This window comes from Somniosus microcephalus, chromosome 4, assembly GCF_052327205.1.
Source record: "Somniosus microcephalus isolate GS21.2 chromosome 4, FLI_Smic_1.0, whole genome shotgun sequence".
NCBI lineage: Eukaryota > Metazoa > Chordata > Chondrichthyes > Squaliformes > Somniosidae > Somniosus > Somniosus microcephalus.
The window spans coordinates 12732699-12760414 of NC_140990.1; the positions used below are offsets into that span (position 1 = coordinate 12732699).

General features: G+C 51.0%; 2 protein-coding genes across 2 annotated transcripts in view; one reads left to right on the forward strand and one right to left on the reverse strand.

The window, feature by feature from the left end:
* The window catches only part of LOC147118294 (proteasome activator complex subunit 1-like), a 1298587-nt gene that overhangs the window by 1234772 nt on the left and 36099 nt on the right, over window positions 1-27716 (forward strand). The window lies entirely within an intron of this gene.
* Window positions 410-27716, reverse strand: LOC147118313 (solute carrier family 22 member 17-like). Its single transcript, XM_085984373.1, has 6 exons — window positions 27533-27716; window positions 12440-12585; window positions 10112-10220; window positions 8620-8843; window positions 3496-3607; window positions 410-2130 (listed from the first exon to the last, which is right to left on the reverse strand). The coding sequence occupies exons 1-6, from the start codon at window positions 27664-27666 to the stop codon at window positions 1854-1856; spliced, it is 1002 nt and encodes a 333-aa protein (XP_085840499.1). The 5' UTR covers window positions 27667-27716; the 3' UTR covers window positions 410-1853.

Below are 27716 nucleotides of genomic sequence, written 5' to 3' on the forward strand. Positions count from 1 at the left end.
GCACCTTCTCTATCTCCCTCGTCATCCAAGGAGCACCTTCTCTATCTCCCTCGTCATCCAAGGAGCACCTTCTCTATCTCCGTCATCCAAGGAGCACCTTCTCTATCTCCCTCGTCATCCAAGGAGCACCTTCTCTATCTCCCTCGTCATCCAAGGAGCACCTTCTCTATCTCCCTCGTCATCCAAGGAGCCCTTGCTTTGGTTCCCTTACCCTTCCCTCGTTGGAATGTACCTAGTCTGTACTTGGAACATCCACCTCCGTCTCTCCCTGTCCGACTGTCTCTGCCTCTCTCTTCCTGCCCCTCACTCTCTCTCCCTCCCTCCCTCTGCCTCTCTCTATCTCATTGTTCTCAGATGAAGATGTGAGGGTAGCGGACAGTTTCAGAGCAGATATGAAGTGTGTGGAGGCTTGTTAGTTTTAAATATATATTTATATATTTGGAATGCATGAGCTGTACAGTTATAAAATACATCATGAAAAAAAAGAATGGGGCGGGGCAGGAGTTGAGGGAACAGCTGGTCTGGAGTTTCGGCGTCCATTTTCTTTCCCGCGTTGCTGTCTCGTTCGTTCCAGCCACACAATCGTCGTGAAGAGGCAGGTGTCGGGTCGGAGAGAGGGATGGAGAAAGGGAGGGATTCGGGGGGCAGGTTGGGAGGTAGTGGTGTCGGCTCAGGCGGGGACACGGTCAAGGTAGGGAAGGGGCGTCGTCAAGGGAGCGGGGTCAGGTGGGGTCGTCGTCGAGAGAGTGGGGTCGGAGGGGTCGTCGAGAGGGACTGGGATCGGAGGGATCGTCGCCTAGGGAGTGGGGTAAGAGGGGTCGTCGTCTAGGGAGTGGGGTAAGGGGTCGTCCTCTAGGGAGTGGAGTAAGGGGGTCATCGTCTAGGGAGTGGGGTAAGGGGTCGTCGTCTAGGGAGTGAGGTAAGAGGGGTCGTCATCTAGGGAGTGGGTTCAGGAGGGGTCGTCGATTAGGGAGTGAGGTAAGGGGTCGTCATCTAGGGAGTGGGGTCAGGAGGGGTTGTCGTCAAGAGAGATGACGCGGTCGAGCGGGAGTGGGGTTGAGTCGGGAAGGTGTGGTTGAGGAAGGGAGTGGGGTCGTGAGGAGGTCAGTTAAGAGATAGGGAGGGGCCATGGTCGAGAGAGGGAGCAGGGTCGGGAGGGTGCAGTTGAGAGGGAGTGGGTTCAGGGGTCGAAAGGGTAGTGGGGTCAGGGATTGGTAGGGAGCATGGTTGAGGGAGGGGGAGTGGGGTCAAGGGTCAGGAGGGCATCAACGAGAGGGAGTGGAGTCAGGACGGGAGTGGGGTCAGGATTTCGGAGGGGAGCGGGGTCAGGAGGGGAATGAGGTTTAGAGTTTTGGGAGGGGAGTGGGATCAGGAGGAGAGTGGGATCGGGGGGGGAGTGGTATCAGGAGGGAGTGGGGTCGGGGGAATGAGGTTTAGGGTTTTCGGAGGGGAGTGGGGTCGGGTCGGGAGAGGAGTGAGGTCAGGGGTCGGGAGGGGAGTGGGGTCGGGAGGGGAATGGGTTCAGGGGTCGGGAGGGGAGGGGTCAGGGGGTCGGGAGGGGAATGGGGTCAGGAGGGGATGGAGTCAGGGGTCGGGAGGGGAGTGGGGTCAGGAGGGGATGAGTCGGGTCGGGAGGGGAGTGGGGTCAGGAGGGGAATGGGTTCAGGGGTCGGGAGGGGAGGGGTCAGGGGGTCGGGAGGGGAATGGGTTCAGGGGTCGGGAGGGTAGTGGGTCAGGGGTCGGGAGGGCAATAGGGTCAGGAGTGGGGTCAGGGGTCGGGAGGGGAATGGGGTCAGGGGTCAGGAGGGGAGTGGGGTCAGGGGTCGGGTCGGGAGGCCAGGTCACGGGTGACCTCAGATGGTGGGGTTGGGGGCGGCGAGCAGGGGCACGTTGTCCCGTCTGCGGCGGAGGAGCGACGGGCGCCGGTAACGCTCGCCGTCCCTGACTGACTCGGGCAGGGGCTTGCGTTTGCTCTCGGGCAGGAGCATGATGCACAGGGAGCAGAGGATGGCGAAGGAGGCGTAGACCACATGGTGCAGGAAGTAGCCGTGCTGGTTGTGGAGGTCCATGATGGGTGAGCTGAGCTTGCCAACCGACGCCAGGGCCAGAATCAGCCCCAGGCCCTCGCCCCTAAAACATCAAACAGAGAGAGAGAGAGAGAGGAGAAAGGGGCGAGGAGGAAGCACACTGCAATCATACCGCACAGGAGGAGGCCATTCAGCCCAGCAAACCTGTGCTGGCTCCTTGAAAGAGCTATTCAATTAGTTCCCACTCTCCCTCGCTCATACATTATTACACCCATGGGGGGTGACATGAATCTTGTCATTCACGTGGAAATGACTTATGAAATAATACTGGGCGGCCTGCTGGTGGCGCTGTCCAGGGAGAGTATAAATACTCGGGCATGGGCCCAGCTTGCTCAGGACAACCTTTAACAGGAACACAACTAGATCTCCATGTTGAAAATCAGTTGATTAAAGCTTTAACGCTTAGACCAGGTGCCTAGTAGTTTTCTTACGTCAGGGAGTGTTGCACACAAAACTGGACCAGCCACATAAATACTGTGGCAACAAGAGCAGGTCAGAGGCTGGGTATTCTGCGGCGAGTGTCTCACCTCCTCCTGACTCCCCAAAGCCTTTCCACCATCTACAAGGCACAAGTAAGGAGTGTGATGGAATACTCTCCACTTGCCTGGATGAGTGCAGCTCCAACAACACTCAAGAAGCTCGACACCATCCAGGACAAAGCAGCCCGCTTGATTGGCACCCCATCCACCACCTTAAACATTCACTCCCTCCACCACCGACGCACCGTGGCTGCAGTGTGTACCATCTACAAGATGCTCTGCAGCAACTCGCCAAGGCTTCTTCGGCAGCACCTCCCAAACCCGCGACCTCTTCCACCTAGAAGGACAAGGGCAGCAGGCCCATGGGAACACCACCACCTCCAAATTCTCCTCCAAGTCACACACCATCCGGACTTGGAATTATATCAGCTGATCCTTCATCGTCGCTGGGTCAAAATCCTGGAACTCCCTCCCTAACAGCACTGTGGGAGAACCTTCACCACACAGACTGCAGCGGTTCAAGAAGGCGGCTCACCACCACCTTCTCAAGGGGCAACTAGGGATGGGCAATAAATGCTGCCCTTGCCAGCGACGCCCACATCCCAGGAATGAATAAAATAAAAAAAACACACACGGGAAATATTTCACACATGCGGAGTATTAATCTGCTATTATCTCAGAGTATTACTCTGGTAGTATTACGCAGGGCATTATGCCCTAGGAGTATCGGCACACTCTGCGATTATCGCCGCACTCTCAAGAGTATTACCCCACGTCCCAGAGGGTGAAAGGTCAGTGACTGACACACCCAGTCCTCCAGAGAGAGCGGTTACCTTTACCCCACACTGTCGATGACTTGGATTCAACCCCAGCTCTCGGCCAGAGTCACTATCCCCATCTAGATCGCAGGCAGAACTGAAGACCCTCACCTGATGACTGTGGGTATCACTTCAGCGGAGAAGAAGACACTGAGGGTGGCGACAGCGTGGGAGGAGAAGAGGCCAAGAATCGAGAAGGTCATAATGGCCGCATCATTCAAGTCTGGAGGGGGTGGGAGAGAGAGAGATGGCGGTGAGCTTGGAGAGAGACGGTCAAAATACAAGCACTGAAAGAGTGAATGGGGAGTGGGGCTGAGGCGGGAGTCAAGGAAATTCTGGGTAACACACATTAGGAAAGATGTCAAGGCCTCGGCTCATGGGGTAGCTTTCTCACTCGCCTTGGAGTCAGAAGGTCGCGGGTTCGAGTCCCACTCCAGAGACTCGAGATCCATAATCCAGGGCTGACAGTCCTCGCTGCCAGTACTGAGGGAGCGCTGCACTGTCGGAGGGTCAGGACTGAGGGAGCGCCGCATTGTCGGAGGGGCAGTACTGAGGGAGCGCTGCACTGTCGGAGGGTCAGGACTGAGGGAGCGCTGCAATGTCGGAGGAGCAGTACTGAGGGAGCGCTGCACTGTCGGAGGGTCAGGACTGAGGGAGCGCTGCACTGTCGGAGGAGCAGTACTGAGGGGGTGCCGCACTGTCGGAGGGACAGTACTGAGGGACTGCCGCACTGTCGGAGGGGCAGTACTGAGGGAGTGCCGCATTGTTGGAGGGGCAGTACTGAGGGAGTGCCGCACTGTCGGAGGGGCAGTAATGAGGGAGTGCCGCACTGTCGGAGGGGCAGTATTGAGGGAGTGCCGCACTGTCGGAGGGGCAGTATTGAGGGAGTGCCGCACTGTCGGAGAAGCAGTACTGAGGGAGTGCCGCACTGTTGGAGGGTCAGTACTGAGGGAGCACTGCACTGTCAGAGGGTCAGTACTGAGGGAGCGCTGCACTGTCGGAAGGGTCAGGACTGAGGGAGCGCTGCAATGTCGGAGGAGCAGTACTGAGGGAGCGCTGCACTGTCGGAGGGTCAGGACTGAGGGAGCGCTGCACTGTCGGAGGAGCAGTACTGAGGGAGTGCCGCATTGTTGGAGGGGCAGTACTGAGGGAGTGCCGCACTGTCGGAGGGGCAGTATTGAGGGAGTGCCGCACTGTCGGAGCAGTACTGAGGGAGTGCCGCACTGTCGGAGGGGTCAGTACTGAGGGAGTGCCGCACTGTCGGAGGGTCAGTACTGAGGGAGCGCTGCACTGTCGGAGGGTCAGTACTGAGGGAGCACTGCACTGTCAGAGGGTCAGTACTGAGGGAGCGCTGCACTGTCGGAAGGGTCAGGACTGAGGGAGCGCTGCAATGTCGGAGGAGCAGTACTGAGGGAGTGCCGCACTGTCGGAGGGGCAGTACTGAGGGAGCACAGCACTGTCGGAGGGGCTGTACCAAGGGAGCACTGCACTGTCGGAGGGGCAGTACCGAGGGAGCGCCGCACTGTCGGAGGGGCAGTACTGAGGGAGCGCTGCACTGTCAGAGGAGCAGTACTGAGGGAGCACCACACTGTCGGAGGGGCAGTACTGAGGGAGCGCTGCACTGTCGGAGGGGCAGTACCGAGGGAGCGCCGCACTGTCGGAGGGGCAGTACTGAGGGAGCGCTGCACTGTCGGAGGGGCCACTATTGGAAGCAGAGAAGGTTAAGGCGAGATTTACTGGAATGGGACAAGGGATGAGGGACTTCAGTTATGTGGACAGACTTAGAGAAGCTGGGGTTGTGCTCCTTAAACCAGAAAAGCGTAAGGGGAGATTTAATAGAAGTGTTCAAAATCATGAAGGGTTTTGCTGTGGATGGGCATCACAAGACCCTAGGAATTGCTGGATGAATATAGACGATGGTCCATCTCGTTCACCTTCTATCATCCTGGTAGTCGCACGACACAACGAGAATGGGAGCTGTTGACTAATCGTAGTGATCAATAGGCTGGGATACAGTTCTGATCTGGGGCGGTTTTCTTTGGAACAGAGGAGGCTGAGGAGGCATTTAATTGAGGAAAAGTATGAGGGACCTGGATAGAGTGGATAGGAAGGACTGAGCAGAGAGATCAATAACCAGGGGGCACAGATTTAAAGTAATTATTCGAAGGATTAGAGGGGATTTGAGAACTGTTTTTCACCCAGTGCGTGCTGGGGGTCTGGAACTCACTGCCTGAAAGGGTGGTAGAGGCAGGAACCCTCACCACATTTAAAAAGTACTTGGATATGCACTTGAAGTGCCGGAACCTACAGGGCAACGGACCATAGAGTCATAGTCATTGATTTATACAGCACAGAAAGAGGCCCTTCGGCCCATCGTGTCTGCGCCGGCCATCAAGCCCTGTCTTGCTGCAGTTGTACAGGGCCTTGGTGAGACCACACCTTGAGTATTGTGTGTGGTTTTGGTCGCCTTATCTGAGGAAGGATGTTCTTGCCATGGAGGGAGGGCAGCGAAGATTCACCAGACTGGTACCTGGGATGGCAGGAATGACGTATGAGGAGAGATTGGGTCGATTGGGCTTATACTCACTGGAGTTTAGAAGATTGAGAGGGGATCTCATCGAAACCTATAAAATTCTAACAGGACTGGACAGACTAGATGCAGGAAGGATGTTCCCGATGGTGGGGGAGTCCAGAACCAGGGGTCACAGTCTAAGGATAAGGGGTAAGTCATTTAGGACAGAGATGAGGAGGAATTTCTTCACCCAGAGAGTGGTGAACCTGTGGAATTCTCTACCACAGAAGGCAGTGGAGGCCAATTCATTAAATATATTCAAGAAGGAGTTAGATATATTTCTTAAGGCTAAAGGGATCAAAGGATATGGGGAGAAAGCAGGGACAGGGTAATGAGTTTGGATGATCAGCCATGATCTCATTGAATGGCGGAGCAGGCTCGAGGGGCCGAATGGCCTACTCCTGCTCCTATCTTCTATGTTTCTATGTCTATTCTAATCCCATTTTCCAGCACTTGGTCCATAGCCTTGTATGCTATGGCATTTCAAGTGCTCATCTAAATGCTTCTTGAATGTTGTGAGGGTTCCTGCCTCTACCACCCTTTCAGGCAGTGAGTTCCAGATTCCAACCACCCTCTGGGTGCAAAGGTTTTTCCTCAAATCCCCTCTAAACCTCCTGCCCCTTACCTTGAAACTATGCCCCCTGGTTATTGACCCCTCTACTAAGGGGAAAAGTTCCTTTCTATCTACCCTATCTATGCCCCTCATAATTTTGTACACCTCAATCAGGTCCCCCCTCAGCCTTCTCTGCTCTAAGGAAAACAACCCCAGCCTGTCCAGTCTTTCTTCATAGCTGAAGCGCTCCAGCCCAGGTAACATCCTGGTGAATCTCCTCTGCACCCTCTCCAATGCAATCACATCCTTCCTATAGTGAGGCGACCAGAACTGCACACACTATTCCAGCTGTGGCCTTACCAGTGTTTTGTACAGCTCCATCATAACCTCCCTGCTCTTATATTCTATGCTTCGGCTAATGAGGTCAATTATACCATATGCCTTTTTAACCACCTTATCTACCTGTCCTGCTGCCTTCAGGGATCTATGTACATGCACACCAAGGTCCCTCTGATCCTCTGTCCTTCCTAGGGTCCTACCATTCATTGTGTATTCCCTTGCCTTGTTAGTCCTCCCAAAATGCATCACCTCACACTTTTCAGGGCTAAATTCCATTTGCCACTGTTCTGCCCATCTGACCAACCCATCTATATCGTCCCGTAGCCTAAGGTTTCCCTCCTCGCTATTTACCACTCCACCAATTTTCATGTCATCTGCGAACTTACTGACCAAGAGCTGGAGAGTGGGACTAGGCCGGATAGCTCTGTCGGCCGGCACGGACACAATGGGCCGAAATGGCCTCCTCCTGTGCCATAAACGTCTATGATTCTTATCGATTAGTCTACAACAGGCTACATGAGATGAGGAGACACGATTGGTGGAGAGCTTTGGGATCCGTAGGTCCAAAGTCACCTGTTCCTCCCAAGCCATGCCACACTTACCACCAACACGTAAAAGCGGGGATAAGTTCTGTATAAGTTCCACTCTGACCTGTCCGTCCTCGGCCTCTTGCACTGTTCAGTAGTAGCCATTCGGCCCCTCGAGCCTGCTCCGCCATTCAATGAGATCATGGCTGATCATCTAAATTCAGTACCCTGTCCCTGCCTTCTCCCCATATCCCTTGATCCCTTTAGCCTTAAGAACTATATCTAACTCCTTCTTGAATATATTTAATGAATTGGCCTCCACTGCCTTCTGTGGCAGAGAATTCCACAGGTTCACCACTCTCTGGGTGAAGAAATTCCTCCCCATCTCAGTCCTAAATGGCTTACCCCTTATCCTTAGACTGTGACCCCTGGTTCTGGACTCCTCCGCCATCGGGAACATCGTTCCTGCATCTAGTCTGTCTAGTCCTGTTAGAATTTTAAAAGTTTCAATGAGATCCCCTCTCATTCTTCTAAACTCCAGCGAGTATAAGCCCAATCGACTCAATCTCTCCTCATACGTCATTCCTGCCATCCCAGGTATCAGCCTGGTGAATCTTCGCTGCACTCCCTCCATGGCAAGAACATCCTTCCTCAGATAAGGCGACCAAAACTGCACACAATACTCAAGGTGTGGTCTCACCAAGACACCCTTAATATCCAAAAATCTAAAAAAAAGCCACATAAGGAGATGTTAGGGCAGGTGGCCAAAAGCTCAGTCAAAGAGGTGGGTTTTAAGGAGCGTCTTAAAAGGAGGAAAGAGAGGCGGAGAGGTTTGGGGAGGGAATTCCAGAGTTTAGGGCCCCAGGCAGCTGAAGGCACGGCCGCCAATGGTGGAGCGATGGAAATCAGGGATGGGTAAGGGAGCAGAGTTGGAGGAGCGCAGAGATCTCGGAGGGGTTGTAGGACTGGAAGAGTTTACAGAGATAGGGAGGGGCGAGGCCATGGAGGGATTTGAACAGGAGGATGGGAAAACTTTTATATGGAGGCGCCGCCTGACTGTGAGCCAATGTCGGTCAGCGAGCACAGGGGTGATGGGTGAACGGGAGTTAGGGTATGGGGCAGCAACTCACGCGTTGCACATGCAGCGGGAGGGAGGGGGAGCGAGGAAGGAAGGAGGAGGGGATAAAAGGCAGACACACCCCCCGCCTCCTCGCGCCTCCACACAAGGTGGAAGAGCTACTTACACTCAGTGAGCCCCAGCAGGATGAGGGAGGCGAGGCCAGTCAGCGTCATGCTCAGCAGCAGGATGCCCCTCCGCCCGAAGCGGTCGACCGTCAAGCAGAGGAACAGGCACGCCAACCCGCCCGTGCCCGCCGACAGCAGGTACATGAGGTAGAATCCCGACTTGGTGCCCAGGACGTTGTGCCGGAATGTCCCGTAGCAGTGGCGGATGCCGTGCCCAATAAACCTGCGGAGCGCCAGAAGATCCGCCAGCTGTTAGAACATCTGCTCCTTGACACCATTACAAATTCCTCCTCCTTCCCACCCACCCTCCCTCAGCTAAAATGGAAAAGTTCTATGTAAACACATCACGTTACCCCACCTTTAATGCAAAAGTTCTATGTAAACACTTCACGTTACCCCACCTATAATGGAAAAGTTCTATGTAAACACATCACATTACGCCACCAATAATAGAAAAGTTCTATGTAAATGCGTCACGTTATGCCACCTATAATGGAAAAGTCCTATGTAAATGCATCACGTTACCCCACCTATAATGGAAAATATAGAAGATAGGAGCAGGAGTAGGCCATTCGGCCCTTCGAGCTTGCTCCGCCATTCAACGAGATCATGGCTGATCATCCAAACCCTAGCACCCGGTCCCTACACCGACAGCCATCCCACCCAAGCCCTATCCCCGTAACCCCACATATTTAATCCCCCCTAACACTAAGGGCCAATTTTTATCGTGGCCAATCAACCTAACCCGCACATCTTTGGACTGTGGGAGGAAACCGGAGCACCCGGAGGAAACCCACGCAAACACGGGGAGAATGTGCAAACTCCACACAGGCAGTCACCCGAGGCCGGATTTGAACCCGGGTCCCTGGCGCTGTGAGGCAACAGTGCTAACCACTATGCCACCGTGCTGCCCAGGGTGGGCAAGGTCTATGTAAACACGTCACATTACCCCTCAGCTATAATAGAAAAGTAAATGCATCACATTGTAACTGCACCATATCCACCACTGGCAGCACCATAGAGCAGCCGGTTCTGCCTCTCCCAGCTCCTCAGCCTGAGCTTTAGGGAAACTCCCACGCTCCAACCAACTCCACTCTTCTGATGCACAAACTGCCATCAACGTTTTGCACTTTTTAATTAGAAATTATGTCAAAACCAAACTATTGTAAATTGCGTCCTCACTTTCCAGGCCTTTCAAATGGGTGCTGATTTCCGCCTCACTGAAACAGGACAGTTCAGTCAATGGACACCCTGGGGCCTAGTTCCTAGTGATTCAGGCCTACTAACTAAACTGACTAAAGCAGGCCAGCTCAGTCAGCGTGCAGCCTGGGGCCTTGTTGGCCAAACTCCCCGTAACAATCCCTCAAGCGTGGTCAAGGCCAAGCCCGCCTTAGGAGAGACACGGCGAGGAAGGCGAGAGGCCGTCGGGGTAGACCGGGGCCCGAGGTTCTACCAGCGCCCCTTTGCGGTGATCCCTAGCGGTCTACTCACGTGGTGAAGCCAAGGATGAGAATATTCTTCCATATATTTCTGCTCTTCAGCAGCTTACAGATGGACTGCTGTCTCGGGCCTTGGTTGCCGGGGTACCCGAGGTCCAATTCTAGAGAGTAAGGGAGGAGGATGTGGTGGAAACATGAAACACAGTGAGGTTAACCTCAAGACAGGCCAGGTGAGAAAGAAACTAAAAGTAAAAATTGTAAATAAATCAAATCAAATCAACTTTTATTGTCATTGTTAGTGCACAAGTGCAGTACAACGAAATGTAGGCTTGCAGCTCCCGAGAGTGTACAATTTGGATTAGGACACTTAAACATTTCAAATGTAGTTATGCAGGTTAACAAAGCCTTAAAAAAAAGCAATTTCTAAAGGGAAAGAATTGAAAAGCAGGGATGTTATGTTGAACTTGTATAGAACCTTGGTTAGACCACACTTGGAGCACTGTGCACAGTTCAGGTCTCCATATCACACTTGGAGCACTGTGCACAGTTCTGGTCTCCATATCACACTGGGAGCACTGTGCACAGTTCTGGTCTCCATATCACACTGGGAGCACTGCACAGTTCTGGTCTCCGTATCACACTGGGAGCACTGTGCACAGTTCTGGTCTCCATATCACACTTGGAGCACGGTGCACAGTTCTGGTCTCCATATCACACTTGGAGCACTGTGCACAGTTCTGGTCTCCATATCACACTGGGAGCACTGTGCACAGTTCTGGTCTCCGTATCACACTGGGAGCACTGTGCACAGTTCTGGTCTCCATATCACACTGGGAGCACTGCACAGTTCTGGTCTCCGTATCACACTGGGAGCACTGTGCACAGTTCTGGTCTCCATATCACACTTGGAGCACGGTGCACAGTTCTGGTCTCCATATCACACTTGGAGCACTGTGCACAGTTCTGGTCTCCATATCACACTGGGAGCACTGTGCACAGTTCTGGTCTCCGTATCACACTGGGAGCACTGTGCACAGTTCTGGTCTCCATATCACACTTGGAGCACGGTGCACAGTTCTGGTCTCCATATCACACTTGGGGCACTGTGTACAGTTCTGGTCTCCATATCACACTTGGGGCACTGTGCACAGTTCTGGTCTCCATATCACACTTGGAGCCCTGAGTACAGTTCTGGTCTCCATATCACACTGGGAGCACTGTGCACAGTTCTGGTCTCCATATCACACTTGGAGCACTGTGCACAGTTCTGGTCTCCATATCACACTTGGGGCCCTGAGTACAGTTCTGGTCTCCATATCACACTGGGAGCACTGTGCACAGTTCTGGTCTCCATATCACACTTGGGGCCCTGAGTACAGTTCTGGTCTCCATATCACACTGGGAGCACTGTACACAGTTCTGGTCTCCAGATCACACTTGGAGCACTGTACACAGTTCTGGTCTCCAGATCACACTGGGAACACTGTGCACAGTTCTGGTCTCCATATCACACTTGGAGCACTGTGCACAGTTCTGGTCTCCATATCACACTTGGAGCACTGTGTACAGTTCTGGTCTCCATATCACACTGGGAGCACTGTGCACAGTTCTGGTCTCCATATCACACTTGGAGCACTGTGCACAGTTCTGGTCTCCATATCACACTTGGAGCACTGTGCACAGTTTAGGTCTCCATATCACACTTGGAGCACTGTGCACAGTTCTGGTCTCCATATCACACTGGGAGCACTGTGCACAGTTCAGGTCTCCATATCACACTTGGAGCACTGTGCACAGTTCTGGTTTCCATATTAGAAAAATGATACAGGCATTGGAGAAGGTGCAAAAAAGATTTACAAGGATGATACCAGAACTGGGAGGCTATTAGGAAAGACTGAACAGGCTGGGGCTCTTTTCTCTAGAAAAGGGAAGACTGAGGGTTGACCTGATGGAGGACTTTAAGATAATGAAGGAGTTTAATAGGGTAGACGTAGAGAAGATGTTTCCACTTGTGGGGGTAGACCAGAACTCGGGGGCCATCAATATAAGAGAGTCACTAATAAATCCAATGGGGAATTCTGGAGAAACTTCATTACTCAGAGAGTGGTGGGAATGTGGAACTCGCTACCACAGGGAGTGGTGGAGGCGAATAGCGTCGATACATTTAAGGGGAAGCTGGATAAACATGTGAGGGAGAAAGGGATAGAAGGAGATGTTGACGGGGTGAGATGAAGAGGGGGTGGGAGGAGGCTCGTGTGGAGCATAAACACCTGCTTGGACCAGTTGGGCCGACTGGCCTGTTCCTGTGCTGTAGACTCGATGTAATTCAATGTAATGCAGAATCACCAGCCATTTAATAGGCAGGAGGGATTCAACCTACCCGTGAAGGACTCCTCCAGTTCCAAGGGCTCGCGGTCCAGGACCTGCCCATTCTTCTCCATAATGATGGTAAGGACATTCTTGGCCTCCGGCACCTGATTGGTGGCCAGGAGCCAGCGAGGCGATTCGAGCAGAACCCGCGGACAACTGCGGAGAGAGAGAGAAAAAGAAAGGGTTCCAGACTGATGCAAGGTCGTGAGCTATTGGCTGATGAGGCCGTGTAACTTAATCTATCCGTTGGGAACAATACCAACAGCCCCCACACCCCCCAATTCCGTAACCCTCTCTGCGAGAGCGAGACTTCAGCTCAATGGTAGCGTATCCCGCCTCTAATCAGAAGCTGTAGGGTTTCAACCATGGATGGATCCCTCTATCTCCAATCGTTCCCTGGCTCCATCCCTCCGTCTCCAATCCTTCCTTGTCACTATCGCTCTCTCTCCAAGCCGTGTCACTATCTCTCCATCTCCAAACCCTGTGTCACTATCTCTCTCTCTCCAATCCCTGTGTCACTATCTCTCTCTCTCCAATCCCTGTGTCACTATCTCTCTCTCTCCAATCCCTGTGTCACTCTCTCTCTCTCTCTCTCTCTCCAATCCCTGTGTCACTATTGTTAGATCCGTGTGTTAATGGAGACACGGAATGCAGGAGTTGATTTAACAAGTGTTTACTGAACAAAGTCTGGAGGTGAACTAACTACACAAGACGCTATACAGGCTTATATACCCGAGTGGTTACTACTGGTACTACAGTATACAGGGGCTTCAAAAACATAGTTCCTCTTAAAAGGTACATACACTACAATTCCTCCCCTTTTAGATAAATAGTACATAACATTTTAAGTAATCATTAAATAACATTTTTACAAGAACAATAATCTACACATTTGCTGAAGTTAATCAATTACAAATTCAGTCTCTCTGGAGGCTTCCTGACTCGGTCCGGATAACGCCTCGGTGGTGTAGTAGGTTCTTTTGGCAAGGTCGATTCGGCTTCAATGCCAGTGTCGGGTTCATCTGGTTCCAGTATCACCAGATCGGAGGTAGATACTATGGGTATCTCTGCTTCATCACTAGGCGTATAGAGTTGTGGTGTAGGTTGTCCTTTTTCGGATGACTCTATGATCTGGTCAGCATGGCGCCTTATTATGCTTTCTCCAGTGTCCACGGTATACATCAGCGGTCCTAGTCGTGTGCAAATAGTTCCAGGCTGCCATTTCTCGGTACGGTAGTCCCGGGCCAAAACTGGTTGACCTATCTGGAAGGTTCTAGTTGGCCTTTCATTCATGCTTTGAAATTGCCGGTTCTCTACGTCCCTTCTGACGTTTGGCTTGACCAAATCCAGCCGGCATCTTAGGCTTCTATTGAAAAACATCATGGCGGGGGTTTGGTTTGTAACCACATGTGTTGCATTCCTGTACGCAAACAAGAAGTTATCTACCTTATGTTGTAGATTTATGTCTTCATTACCCATGGCCTTTATGGCCTTCTTGAAGGTCTGGACAAACCTTTCAGCCAATCCATTGGTGGCGGGATGGTATGGGGCGGATGTGTAGTGCTTAACCCCATTGTTTTTTTAAGAACTTCCTGAATTCTTCGGATACAAATTGCGGTCCATTATCAGAACAGATCTGTTCAGGCAGCCCATTCCTGGTGAATATGGTCCTTAATACTGTGATGGTTTTTTCCGTGGTGGTGGAGGACATCTTTATTACCTCCGGCCACTTGGAGTGTGCATCCACCGCGATTAAGAACATTGAGTCCATAAATGGACCAGCAAAGTCGATATGTACCCTTTGCCATGGAGATGAGGGCCACTCCCATGGATGTAGAGGGGCTTGTGGTGGGGCGTTTTGGACCTTCTGGCATCCTAGACAGCTCTTGGTCATTTCTTCGATGTCTCCATCGATACCTGGCCACCACACAAACGCTCTGGCTAAGTTCTTCATTTTCACTCCACCCAGATGCCCCTCGTGAAGCTCCTTTAGCACTCTATCCTTGAGTTTGGGTGGAATCACCACTCTGGATCCACACATCAAGGTTCCTCGGCCCACTGACAGCTGTTCTCTTCTTTGCAAGAATGCTGGCAACAGTGGTTCGCCATGTGCTGGCCATCCCTTCACCGTTAAACCGTAGACTCGAGAGTCGGGTCATTTCGCGTTTCCTTTTCAATGGTAGAATTTGTCACCGGTAGACATTCCACTATGGTCGAGTGGAACATCTCCACTGGGTCCACTGTAGGCGCCTCTTCCACCGTTGGCAACGGTAGGCGCGATAACCCGTCAGCATTCCCATGCTGTTTTGTTCCTTTGTATTCTATGTCATATTGGTGTGCCCCTAGGAAAAGGGTCCACCTCTGTAGCCTTTGCGCTGTCACAATGGGAACGCCCTTTTTAGGGTTGAATATGGAGACGAGGGGTTGATGGTCAGTCAACAAGGTAAATTTTTGTCCGTGTAGGTAATGGTTGAATTTCTTCACCCCCCACACCAGGCTGAGTGCCTCCCTGTCGATCTGGGCATAGTTACGCTCAGCTGAGTTCGATGAGCGTGACGCAAAAGCTATCGGCCGCTCCGAGCCATCAGGGAATCTATGCGATAATACCGCTCCCACGCCGTAAGGGGATGCATCGCACGCCAGTCTGATTAGCAGTGATGGGTTGTAATGAGCCAACACTTCCCTGGACGTGATCAAGCCTTTGCATTTATGGAAGGCACGTTTACAGTCTTTGCTCCATTTCCAAACTACTCCCGTTTGTAGCAGTGCGTTAAGAGGGTGCAGAACCGTCGACAAGTTTGGTAAAAATTTATGATAGTAATTTACTAATCCCAGGAACGACCTTAATTGTGAGACATTTTCAGGCGCTGGGGCCTTTACGACCGCTTCAATTTTTTCAGGTGACTTATGCAACCCTTCTTCGTTAATGACATGGCCACAATATGATATTTGTTTCTGGAAAAATTCGCACTTGGGGCGATTTGCTCGTAGGCCCCGTTCTCTCAGCCTTGTGAGCACCTGCTCCAAGTTGGCAAGGTGCTCGTTGTCGTTTTCTCCTGTTACAAGGATGTCGTCTAGGTAGCATCGAGTCCCCGGAATCCCTTGCAGGACTTGCTCCATAGCTCTTTGCCAGATAGCCGGAGCTGATGCCACTCCGAAAACCAGTCGATTGTACTGGTACAGGCCTTTGTGTGTGTTTATCGTGAGATACTTTTTAAGAGGCCTCCTCAACCTCCATCTGTAGATATGCCTGTGCTAAGTCAATTTTGGTGAAACGTTTCCCTCCGGATAGTGAGGCGAAAATATCTTCTATCCTCGGAAGAGGATACTGTACCGTATGAAGAACTGGGTTTACAGTCACCTTGAAGTCCCCACAGATGCGAATTTTTCTCTGTTCTTCAGATTTATCATTATTCAACGTTTTCTTCATGACCGGGACGATGGGTGTTGCCCACTCGCTCCAATCTACCTTGGATAACACGCCTGCTTTTTCCAAATTCTCCAGCTCTGCCTCGACGGCTGGATGAATTGCGTATGGCACCGGCCTTGCCTTAAAAAACTTGGGAATTGCCGCATCTTCCACTTTTATTGAGGTGGTGGCGCCTTTCAGGGTTCCTAGTTCCTGTTGAAACACTTCTTTGGCGTTAGCCAAGATTTCTTTTAATCGTCCAGGTATGACGTCATCATCGTTTTTTTTCTTACTGGTAACCGTCAGTGCCTGAATGGAGTGCCAGTCTAAACGTATCTTTCTGATTCATTCACGTCCCAACAACGGTGGACCACCATCTTGCAGAACGTATAAATACAACTTCTGTATTTCCTTGCCGTTGTATACAACAGGCACCCTTATTTTCCCTCTGGGGTATACTTTCTGCCCCGTATATGTCTTCAAGATGTGTCTTTCAAAGGTATATGCGTAAATAGCCGCTCGTAATCCCGTCGACTCATGACGGTCAGAGCTGATCCTGTATCTAGCTCCATTTTGACTGGGGACCCCGCTATCGTGAGGGTAACCCAAATGGTCTGGTAATCTTCTTTGGCAATTACATTATGTAATTTGAGACAGCTTAGTTTCTTGTTTCCGGAGTCGCTATCGCTCTTCTGGTCTTCGGAGGTACTGTCCGTCATCATTTGTACCTTTCTGTACTTTTCCTTATTGACCTTTTTACTGTCAGCGGATTTCTTTCCAGATCTGCATACACGTGCAATGTGTCCCATCTTTCCGCATTGCCTGCATGCTTTGTCCTTGAACCAGCAGTCCTTCTGGTCATGGGTGGATCTGCCGCAGCGATAACATCTCTCGAAACCCCGTGTCATTTCATGGGTGCCGAAGTCTTGTGGCTTTTGCTGTATCTCTGCAGCTCCTCTTGCTGCTGCTTCGTATGATACAGCCACACTGAAAGCCTTGTCCAGTGTCAAATCTTTCTCAGAAAGTAGTCTTTTCTGTGTTCCTTCGCTTAGGAGACCGCAGACGAATTTGTCTCGTAGAGAATCTGCCAGTCCTGCCCCGAATTGGCAGTGCTTTGACAGCTTTCGTAATTCGGTGAGGTAATCAGCGTTACTTTCATTCTTGAGCTGATTCCTCCTGAAGAATTTGAATCGTTCCGCTATCAGCAGCGGTGTTGGGTTTAAGTGCTCCTGTAAGGTATCAACAATCTCCTTAAAATTCTTGTCCATCGGTTTGGCTGGAGTGATCAAGTTTCGTAACAGCCCGTATGTCCTTGCGCCCATCAGATTTAGAAGTACCGATGCCTTTTTATCATCCGCTACTTCATTCGCCTTGCAATATACCTCCACTCTTTCCACATGTGGTCCAATCTTCTATATCACTATCGAAAGCAGTAATATTGCCAGTCTACGGAATCTTGAAAATCTAAAATGGCGCTTCCCGCGCTTTTCCTCCGTCCCCGATGGATCAAAATGGTGCCTCCCGCGCTTTTCTTTCATCCCCGCCGAGTTAAGATGGCGCCTCCCGCGCTTTCCCGCCACTGCCAACACTGTTCTCCGCGGTTCCCGTTGCGACCTGCAGCTTTTCGTGGTATTTCTATTAAAAAAATTTCAATAGTTTCTCCGTTACTTGGAGAACCGTTCCCGTCATGGAGCGGACCCTCTGGGACTTTCCCCTCCCTCTGCTAGGTCTGAACGCCGACCTGCTTTGCAGCACCGGCCGCGCCCTGAGTGCTCCACCCTCTCTCTCTCCTTGCTTCCGCTTCCCGACTCGCTGCCCGGCCCCGTTGCAGAGCCACCCGATCGAGCTCTAGCCCGCCGCAGCCCAAGAAGGATCAGTGCACTACCTGCCACCAGCCCGTTTAGCTGGTGAAACCACAGCTTCCCTTTCTTTTTTCTTGCCTCTGGCTTCGACCTTCGTCTGAGGAATCGATCTTCTTGAGGTGCTGCCGAATTGCAGGTCAGTTCGTTTCTAACTCGTCGCCACTGTTAGATCCGTGCGTTAATGGAGACACGGAATGCAGGAGTTGATTTAACAAGTGTTTACTGAACAAAGTCTGGAGGTGAACTAACTACACAAGACGCTATACAGGCTTATATACCCGAGTGGTTACTACTGGTACTACAGTATACAGGGGCTTCAAAAACATAGTTCCTCTTAAAGGTACATACACTGCAATTATCTCTCTCTCTCTCTCCAATCCCCATGTCACTATCTCTCTCTCGCCAATCCCCGTGTCACTATCTCTCTCTCCAATCCCTGTGTCACTATCTCTCTCGCCAATCCATGTCACTATCTCTCTCTCCAATCCCTGTGTCACTATCTCTCTCTCCAATCCCTGTGTCACTATCTCTCTCTCCAATCCCTGTGTCACTATCTCACTCTCCAATCCCTGTGTCACTATCTCTCTCTCCAATCCCTGTGTCACTATCTCTCTCCAATCCCTGTGTCACTATCTCTCTCTCCAATCCCTGTGTCACTATCTCTCTCTCCAATCCCTGTGTCACTATCTCTCTCTCTCTCCAATCCCTGTGTCACTATCTCACTCTCCAATCCCTGTGTCACTATCTCTCTCTCTCTCCAATCCCTGTGTCACTATCTCTCTCTCCAATCCCTGTGTCACTATCTCTCTCTCCAATCCCTGTGTCACTATCTCTCTCTCTCTCCAATCCCTGTGTCACTATCTCTCTCTCCAATCCCTGTGTCACTATCTCTCTCTCCAATCCCTGTGTCACTATCTCTCTCTCTCTCCAATCCCTGTGTCACTATCTCTCTCTCTCTCCAATCCCTGTGTCACTATCTCACTCTCTCTCCAATCCCTGTGTCACTATCTCTCTCTCCAATCCATGTCACTATCTCTCTCTCCAATCCCTGTGTCACTATCTCTCTCTCTCCAATCCCTGTGTCACTCTCTCTCTCTAATCCCGGTGTCACACTCTCTCTCTCTCTCCAATCCCTGTGTCACTATCTCTCTCCAATCCCTGTGTCACTATCTCACTCTCTCTCCAATCCCTGTGTCACTATCTCTCTCTCTCTCCAATCCCTGTCACTATCTCTCTCTCCAATCCCTGTGTCAATATCTCTCTCTCCAATCCCTGTGTCTCTATCTCTCTCTCCAATCCCTGTGTCACTATCTCTCTCTCCAATCCCTGTGTCACTATCTCTCTCTCTCTCTCCAATCCCTGTGTCACTATCTCTCTCTCTCTCTCCAATCCCTGTCACTATCTCTCCAATCCCTGTGTCACTGTCTCTCTCTCCAATCCCTGTGTCACTATCTCTCTCTCCAATCCCTGTGTCACTATCTCTCTCTCCAATCCATGTCACTATCTCTCTCCAATCCCTGTGTCACTATCTCTCTCTCCAATCCCTGTGTCACTATCTCTCTCTCTCTCCAATCCCTGTGTCACTATCTCTCTCTCCAATCCATGTCACTATCTCTCTCTCCAATCCCTGTGTCACTCTCTCTCTCTAATCCCGGTGTCACACTCTCTCTCTCTCTCCAATCCCTGTGTCACTATCTCACTCTCTCTCCAATCCCTGTGTCACTATCTCTCTCTCCAATCCCTGTGTCACTATCTCTCTCTCCAATCCATGTCACTATCACTCTCTCCAATCCCTGTGTCACTCTCTCTCTCTAATCCCGGTGTCACACTCTCTCTCTCTCTCCAATCCCTGTGTCACTATCTCACTCTCTCTCCAATCCCTGTGTCACTATCTCTCTCTCTCCAATCCCGGTGTCACTATCTCTCTCTCTCCAATCCCTGTGTCACTATCTCTCTCTCCAATCCCTGTGTCAATATCAGTTCAGTTCAGTTCAGTTCAAATGCTTTATTGGCATGAAAGTTTACAGAGAACCATATTGCCAAAGCTTACATAGCAAAAAGGTACAGTTTTCCAACATTCTGTAGGTGTCAATCGATTTGACATTTGTTGGGTATATACAATATTACTTTTAAACAATATTAATTTTAAACAGTCTTTCTACTTCATTTGGTACGTTCAATATTAATTTTAAACAGTCTTACTTTTAAACAGTCCTCAGGTTGTGACATGTTGTTACATATTTAGCCCCAAGGTATGGTCTGTCTCCTTCTCCTAGGACTAATCTCAATTTTGACAGATCATCCAATTCCTTGAAATCTGGGGTTGTTTGGCTTAGCTTGTTGAATAATATGTTTCTTGATGTGTTGAATTTTTCGCATTTTAGGAGGAAATGCATTTCTGTTTCAACCTCGCCAGCCAGACATTGATCGCATATTCTATTCTCTCTAGGCTGCCAGGATTTCTTGTATCTGCCTTTTTCAATTTCCAGTTGGTGGTCGCTTAGTCTGTACCTGGTGAGGGTCTGTCTCTGTTTTGTGTCTCTGATGGTCGTGAGGTAGTCTGCCAGTTTATATTCTCTTTTTAGGGCCCGGTAACATTCTAATCTGCTTTGGCTTTCGGTTATTTTGTTCCAATGTTCCAGGTAGGTTTCTTTGCATTTTTTAATGATTTGGTTCACTCGGATTGGTGTTTGGACGGCTGTGTTGGTCTGGGGCTGGTCAGGGTCCGGCTGAGTACCCTCTCTCTCTCTCCAATCCCTGTGTCAATATCTCTCTCTCTCTCCAATCCCTGTGTCACTATCTCTCTCTCCAATCCCTGTGTCACTATCTCTCTCTCTCTCCAATCCCTGTGTCACTATCTCTCTCTCCAATCCATGTCACTATCTCTCTCTCCAATCCCTGTGTCACTCTCTCTCTCTAATCCCGGTGTCACACTCTCTCTCTCTCTCCAATCCCTGTGTCACTATCTCTCTCTCTCTCCAATCCCTGTGTCACTATCTCTCTCTCTCCAATCCCTGTGTCACTATCTCTCTCTCTCCAATCCCTGTGTCACTATCTCTCTCTCTCCAATCCCTGTGTCACTATCTCTCTCTCGCCAATCCCGGTGTCACACTCTCTCTCTCTCTCCAATCCCTGTGTCACTATCTCTCTCTCTCCAATCCCTGTGTCACTATCTCTCTCTCTCCAATCCCTGTGTCACTATCTCTCTCTCTCTCCAATCCCTGTGTCACTATCTCTCTCTCTCTCTCCAATCCCTGTGTCACTATCTCTCTCTCTCCAATCCCTGTGTCACTATCTCTCTCTCTCTCTCCAATCCCTGTGTCACTATCTCTCTCCAATCCCTGTGTCACTATCTCTGTCCAATCCCTGTGTCACTATCTCTCTCTCTCCAATCCCTGTGTCACTATCTCTCTCTCTCCAATCCCTGTGTCACTATCTCTCTCTCTCTCCAATCCCTGTGTCACTATCTCTCTCTCCAATCCCTGTGTCACTATCTCTCTCTCTCTCCAATCCCTGTGTCACTATCTCTCTCTCTCTCCAATCCCTGTGTCACTATCTCTCTCTCTCTCCAATCCCTGTGTCACTATCTCTCTCTCTCCAATCCCTGTTTCACTATCTCTCTCTCTCTCTCCAATCCCTGTTTCACTATCTCTCTCTCTCTCTCCAATCCCTGTGTCACTATCTCTCTCTCCAATCCCTGTGTCACTATCTCTCTCTCTCTCCAATCCCTGTGTCACTATCGCTCTCTCTCTCCAACCCGTGTCACTATCCCTCTCTCTCTCTCCAACCCGTGTCACTATCTCTCTCTCTCCAATCCCTGTGTCACTATCTCTCTCTCCAATCCCTGTGTGACTATCTCTCTCCAATCCCTGTGTCACTATCTCTCTCTCCAATCCCTGTGTCACTATCTCTCTCTCTCTCTCCAATCCCTGTGTCACTATCTCTCTCTCTCCAATCCCTGTCACTATCTCTCCAATCCCTGTGTCAATATCTCTCTCTCCAATCCCTGTGTCACTATCTCTCTCTCCAATCCCTGTGTCACTATCTCTCTCTCTCTCCAATCCCTGTGTCACTATCTCTCTCTCTCTCTCTCCAATCCCTGTGTCACTATCTCTCTCTCTCTCTCCAATCCCTGTGTCACTATCTCTCTCTCTCTCTCCAATCCCTGTCACTATCTCTCCAATCCCTGTCAATATCTCTCTCTCCAATCCCTGTGTCACTATCTCTCTCTCCAATCCCTGTGTCACTATCTCTCTCTCTCTCCAATCCCTGTGTCACTATCTCTCTCTCTCTCTCTCCAATCCCTGTGTCATTATCTCTCTCTCCAATCCTTGTCACTATCTCTCCAATCCCTGTGTCAATATCTCTCTCTCCAATCCCTGTCACTATCTCTCTCTCCAATCCCTGTGTCACTATCTCTCTCTCTCTCCAATCCCTGTGTCACTATCTCTCTCTCCAATCCCTGTGTATCACTATCTCTCTCCAATCCGTGTCACTATCTCTCTCCAATCCCTGTGTCACTATCTCTCTCTCTCTCTCCAATCCGTGTCACTATCTCTCTCTCTCTCCAATCCCCCTGTGTCACTATCTCTCTCTCTCCAATCCCCGTGTCACTATCTCTCTCTCTCCAATCCCCCTGTGTCACTCTCTCTCTCTCCAATCCCCCCGTTTCACTCTCTCTCTCCCCAATCCCGGTGTCACTATCTCTCCACCTCCAAGACCCCATCTCTATGTCTCCATCTCCAATCCCTCAGTGTCAAGGGGGGAAAAATTCAGTGCGTTAGCGCCTCCCATTAATGGCAGCAGATGGCGCTAATGGGGCGCTAGAGCATTATCGCTGGGGTGAGGAGAATCCAGCGCCGCATGCCAAATCCCCGCCCCCCGCCACTCAGTGCCGCCGCTAACTGTTATCGCCGGGAGCCTCAACGGTAGATGGATCGTGACGTCAGTGAGTGTGCAACGCTCACTGGCCACCCGATCTGCAAAATTGATTGTCACCACCTACACCACCATAAAAATAAAACAAAAAAAGGTGACTCAACCGTGGCTAACAAGGGAAATTAGGGATAGCATAAGATCCAAGGAGAGGACATATAAATTGACTAGAAAAAGCAATAATCCTGAGGATTGGGAGCAGTTTAGGAGTCAACAAAGGAGGACAAAGGGATTAATTAAGAAAGGGAAAATAGAATATGAGAGTAAGCTAGCAGGGAACATAAAAACTGACTGTAAAAGCTTTTATAGATATGTGAAGAGAAAAAGATTAGTGAAGTCAAGCGTAGGTCCCTTACAGTCAGAATCAGGGGAATTTATAATGGGAAACAAGGAAATGGCAGACCAACTAAATACATACTTTGGTTCTGTCTTCACAAAGGAGGACACAAATAACCTCCCAGAGATGCCGGGGAACATAGGGCCTGATGAAAGGGTGGAACTGAAAGAAATCAGTATTTGTAGGGAAATGGTGTTAGGAAAATTGATGGGACTAAAGGCCGATAAATCCCCAGGGCCTGATGGTCTACATCCCAGGGTACTTAAGGAAGTGGCCCTAGAGATAGTAGATGCATTACTGGTCATCTTCCAGAACTCGATAGACTCTGGAACGGTACCCATGGATTGGAGGGTAGCTAATGTCACCCCACTATTCAAAAAAGGTGGTAGAGAAAAAGCGGGGAATTATAGACCGGTAAGCCTGACATCAGTAGTGGGCAAAATGCTAGAGTCCATTATAAAAGATGTAATAGCAGAGCACTTGGAAAGCAGTGACAGGATCGGACAAAGTCAACATGGATTTACAAAAGGTAAATCATGCTTGACTAGTCTACTGGAATTTTTTGAGGATGTAACTGGTAAAATAGATAAGGGAGAACCAGTGGATGTGGTGTATTTGGACTTTCAGAAGGCTTTCGATAAGGTCCCACACAAGAGATTAGCGTGCAAAATTAAGGCACATGGGATTGGGGGCAAGGTATTGACTTGGATAGAGAACTGGTTGGCGGACAGAAGGCAAAGAGTTGGAATAAACGGGTCATTTTCCGAGTGGCAGGCAGTGACTAGTGGGGTACCGCAGGGATCGGTCCGAGGACCCCAGCTGTTCACAATATATATTAATGATCTGGACGAGGGAATTGGATGTAATATCTCCAAATTTGCAGACGACACAAAGCTGGGCGGGAGGGTAAGCTGCGAGGAGGATGTCAGGAAACTCCAGTACGATTTGGACAGGTTGGGTGATTGGGCGGAAACATGGCAAATGCACTATAATGTGGATAAATGTGAGGTTATCCACTTTGGTGGCAAAAACAGGAAGGCAGATTATTATTGGAATGGCAATAGATTGGGAGAAGGGGAAGTGCAAAGAGACCTGGGCGTCCTTGTGCACCAGTCGCTGAAGGTAAGCATGCAGGTGCAGCAGGCGGTTAAGAAGGCAAATGGTATGTTGGCCTTCGTAGCAAGAGGGTTCGAGTACAGGAACAAGGATGTCTTGCTACAGTTGTACAGGGCCTTGGTGAGACCGCACCTTGAGTATTGTGTGCAGTTTTGGTCACCTTACCTGAGGAAGGATGTTCTTGCCATGGAGGGAGTGCAGCAAAGATTCACCAAGCTGATACCTGGGATGGCAGGAATGACGTATGAGGAGAGATTGTGTCGATTGGGCTTATACTCACTGGAGTCTAGAAGATTGAGAGGGGATCTCATCGAAACCTATAAAATTCTGTCAGGTCTGGACAGACTAGATGCAGGAAGGATGTTTCTGATGGCCGGGGAGTCCAGAACCAGGGGTCATAGTCTAAGGATAAGGGGTAAGCCATTTAGGACTGAAATGAGGAGGAATTTCTTCACCCAGAGAGTGGTGAACCTGTGGAATTCTCTGCCACAGAGGGCGGTGGAGGTTAGTTCATTAAATATATTCAAGAAAGAGTTGGATATATTTCTTCAGGCTAAAGGGATCAAGGGATATGGGGAAAAGGCAGGGACAGGGTACTGAATTTGGATGATCAGCCATGATCACATTGAATGGCGGAGCAGGCTCAAAGGGCCGAATGGCCTACTCCTGCTCCTATCTTCTATGTTTACTTTAGTGCCTGGAGGAAGCAGTGACAGGGAGAGCTGGCGTGAAGCCCCAGGAAGCCGGCTCCAGGGACGTTATTTAAAGGGATGATCAGTAATGACTCGCAGCTGTCAGGTTAGTGGCGTTTCAGCGGTTTCTTGTCAGTTTCACATAGTGCAACAGTCTCATTCTGTGAATTCAAGGTTATTCAGTATCAGGAGTGTTGTGGCAACTAAAAGATAGCTACATTTATTATTTAAAAAAAAATCAAACTGCTACACTTTAATGGGGGCTACACTGGCAGTCGACCTCGCCCTCCAGGATCTACAGCGGAGGCAGTGAGAAAGATTGTGGCCAGAGGGAGGAGGAGGGCCATCATGGTTCTCAACAGGAGGCCTTACCCTCCGAGGGTATTCCAAAAGCACTTCTCCTACCTCCAATTAAGCGAGGAGCAGTGTATTAAAAGGCTCCGCTTCACCAAGGAGGTGGTCACAGAACGCTGCCACCTCCTGCAACCAGACCTCCAGCCTCAGACCACGGCTCTCCCAGTGGCAGTCAAGGTCACCGTCGCCCCTCAAGGTCTTCGCCAGCGGCTCCGTCCAGTCTGCATGTGCTCCATGGTGTGCGCAGAGCCTTGTACAACGTTGGAGGCGGACTCCTCCATGCTCCTCAGCATTGCCGAGAGGCTCTCAGGCACTCTTGCCATTGCACCTATCATCTCCATGTGCATGCCCATCACCCTTCTTCTAAAGGCCTCCCCATCGAGGTCCGCAGCAGAACTCGCGCGCGAGCAAGCCCTCCGGGGAGCTGGCCCCCGAGCTACCTTTCCCCCCTGGCCTTGCTGCAGCCCACTCGTCCCCTGTGCAGATCCCGCTACTATACTAGCCACTAAAGAACGCCTAGTGCCAGTATCTGAGCTGGTGCCTGCGGGTGAGACATGCAGTGACGCGGTGTGTTCTTCCTCCTCCTCCTCGTCGCCTGCCTCGCTCTCTACGGTGCCCTCAGGGACAGGCTGCTCAGGTGCTTTATCTGAAAGCATAAAGGCACAAGAGTGGGGTTAAGGTGAGGGGAAGAGGGCAGGAAGGGAGAAACACATGCGTACAGCATGATTAGCTGGAAAGTGGGAAAGGCTTGTGGGGTGAGGGGGAAGTGGGATGTGAGAAGAAGGAGTAGGGATGGACATACCATTATTGACCCAAAGGGGTCAATGTCACCAGTGGCCATGGCGCCCACCACCTGGTGCCCAATAATCTGCAGCACTCGATTCTCCAGCACAGATAGTGGTTGGGTGTCGGCTTGTTCCCCCGCCTGTGCGCTCCTGCTCCCTCCTGTTGTGAACCACCTTGGCCTGCAAGAGAAAGGAAAGTGTGTGAGTGAGTGTGGAGCAATGTGTTTGGGTGATGTGCCTGCCATAGTTGAATAGCTGTCATTGTGTGCAAGGTGTGAGATGTGGGTGTGAGTGTTGGTAGGTGGAGATTGTTGGTGGGTGAGTGCTGGGGGTGTAGTGCTTTGGGCAGTGTGTGCAGACTGTGGTTCAGATGATGGTATGTAGCATTTGTAGAAGCATTGACTCACCCTGACCACCCGGGTGAGGTTGTTAAATTTCTTCCTGCACGGTGTGGGGGTCCTGGGGCCTACAGTGCTGCCCGAGACCTGCTGCGCTACCTCCCTCCACATGGTGTGGAAGGCTTGCGGCGAGGGCCTCTTGTCAATTGTCGGGTAGAGTACCGCCCTCCGTCTCTCCACAGCGAACAACCAATGCTTGATCGCAGAATCTGCAGGCTCTCTCCCTGGGGCGTGGATCTGCCATGAGTACAGCTGCTTCAGTCGTCCGGCTCCTTCTCCTTGACCTGCTGCTGCTTGCTGAGGCAGCTGCACAGCCAGCAGTGCTGAGAACGAGGTTCTGCAGCATCAATGAACCTCCCCTTTAAGAACTGGAAAAAGCCTGTGGCAATGAGGACTTGCGATTGGACGGCACCTGATATTGGTCCACCCTTTGAATGTAACGCCAATGAGCTTGGGCTTCAAGACTTGAATTAGCGCTCCAATCATTTCTTTGAGCAGTGAGCACGAATTTTGCATGCAGTCTAAAGCATTAGCGCCTGGCGCTAATTCTCCAAATTTTCTAATTATACTGCCCATTCCTGGTCTATAATGAATTTCTAGCTCTCTATCTCTCCATCTGCAATCCCTCAGTGTCTCTATCTCTCCATCTCCAAATCCCAGTGTCTCTCTCCCTCCATCTTCATCCATCACCGTCACTCTTCCTTCATCTCCATCCCTCCCCATCTCTCTGCCTCCATCTCCAATCCCTCACGATGTCTCTCCGTATAGACGGGGAGGGATAGAGAGAGAGGGGTTAGAGATGAAGGGCTAGAGACGGGGAGAGATTGGAGATGGAGTGGATTGACGATGGAGGGAAGGAGAGCCCTTGGGAGGGGGAGATGGAGGTGGAGGGAGGGGGAGGGAGGTGGAGGGAGGGAGGGAGATGGAGGGGGGAGATGGAGGTGGAGGGAGATGGAGGTGGATGGAGGGGGGAGAGAGAGAGAGAGAGAGAGAGAGAGAGAGGGAGGGAGGGAGGGAGGGAGGGAGGGAGGGAGAGAGAGAGAGAGAGGGAGAGGGAGACAGGGAGGGGGGAGAGAGAGGGAGAGAGGGAGGGGGGAGAGAGAGGGAGAAAGGGAGGGGGGAGTGAGGGGTTGGGGGGTGGGGGGGGGGGGAGTGGGGGGGGGGGGGGGGGGGGGAGACCGTGGGATTTTGCCCAGGGTCAAGCAGGTCACTCACCAGTAGATCAGGAAGAGGGCGAGTGGGGCGGTGATGATGCCCTGGAGGAGACGCCAGTCCCTGCAGGCGACAGCCAGACCCAGCAGCAGGAACTGACCGCCCACCGCGAAGAATCCGGCCACCATGGCCACCATCAGCCGGTGTGGGGGGTCGCACAGCTCCAACCCTAGAGGTCATGGAGGAG

What these genes read in the sequence shown, in the direction of transcription:
- LOC147118313 (XM_085984373.1), bottom strand. Translation starts at nt 27,666, where the DNA reads ATGGTGGCCATGGTGGCCGGATTCTTCGCGGTGGGCGGTCAGTTCCTG. An exon ending in CCTGCTGGGGCTCACTGAGT is followed by an intron (nt 3,608 to 8,619) that starts GTAAGTAGCTCT and finishes CACCCCCTCCAG; the next exon opens with ACTTGAATGATGCGGCCATT. An exon ending in GTGATACCCACAGTCATCAG is followed by an intron (nt 2,131 to 3,495) that starts GTGAGGGTCTTC and finishes TTGATGTTTTAG; the next exon opens with GGGCGAGGGCCTGGGGCTGA.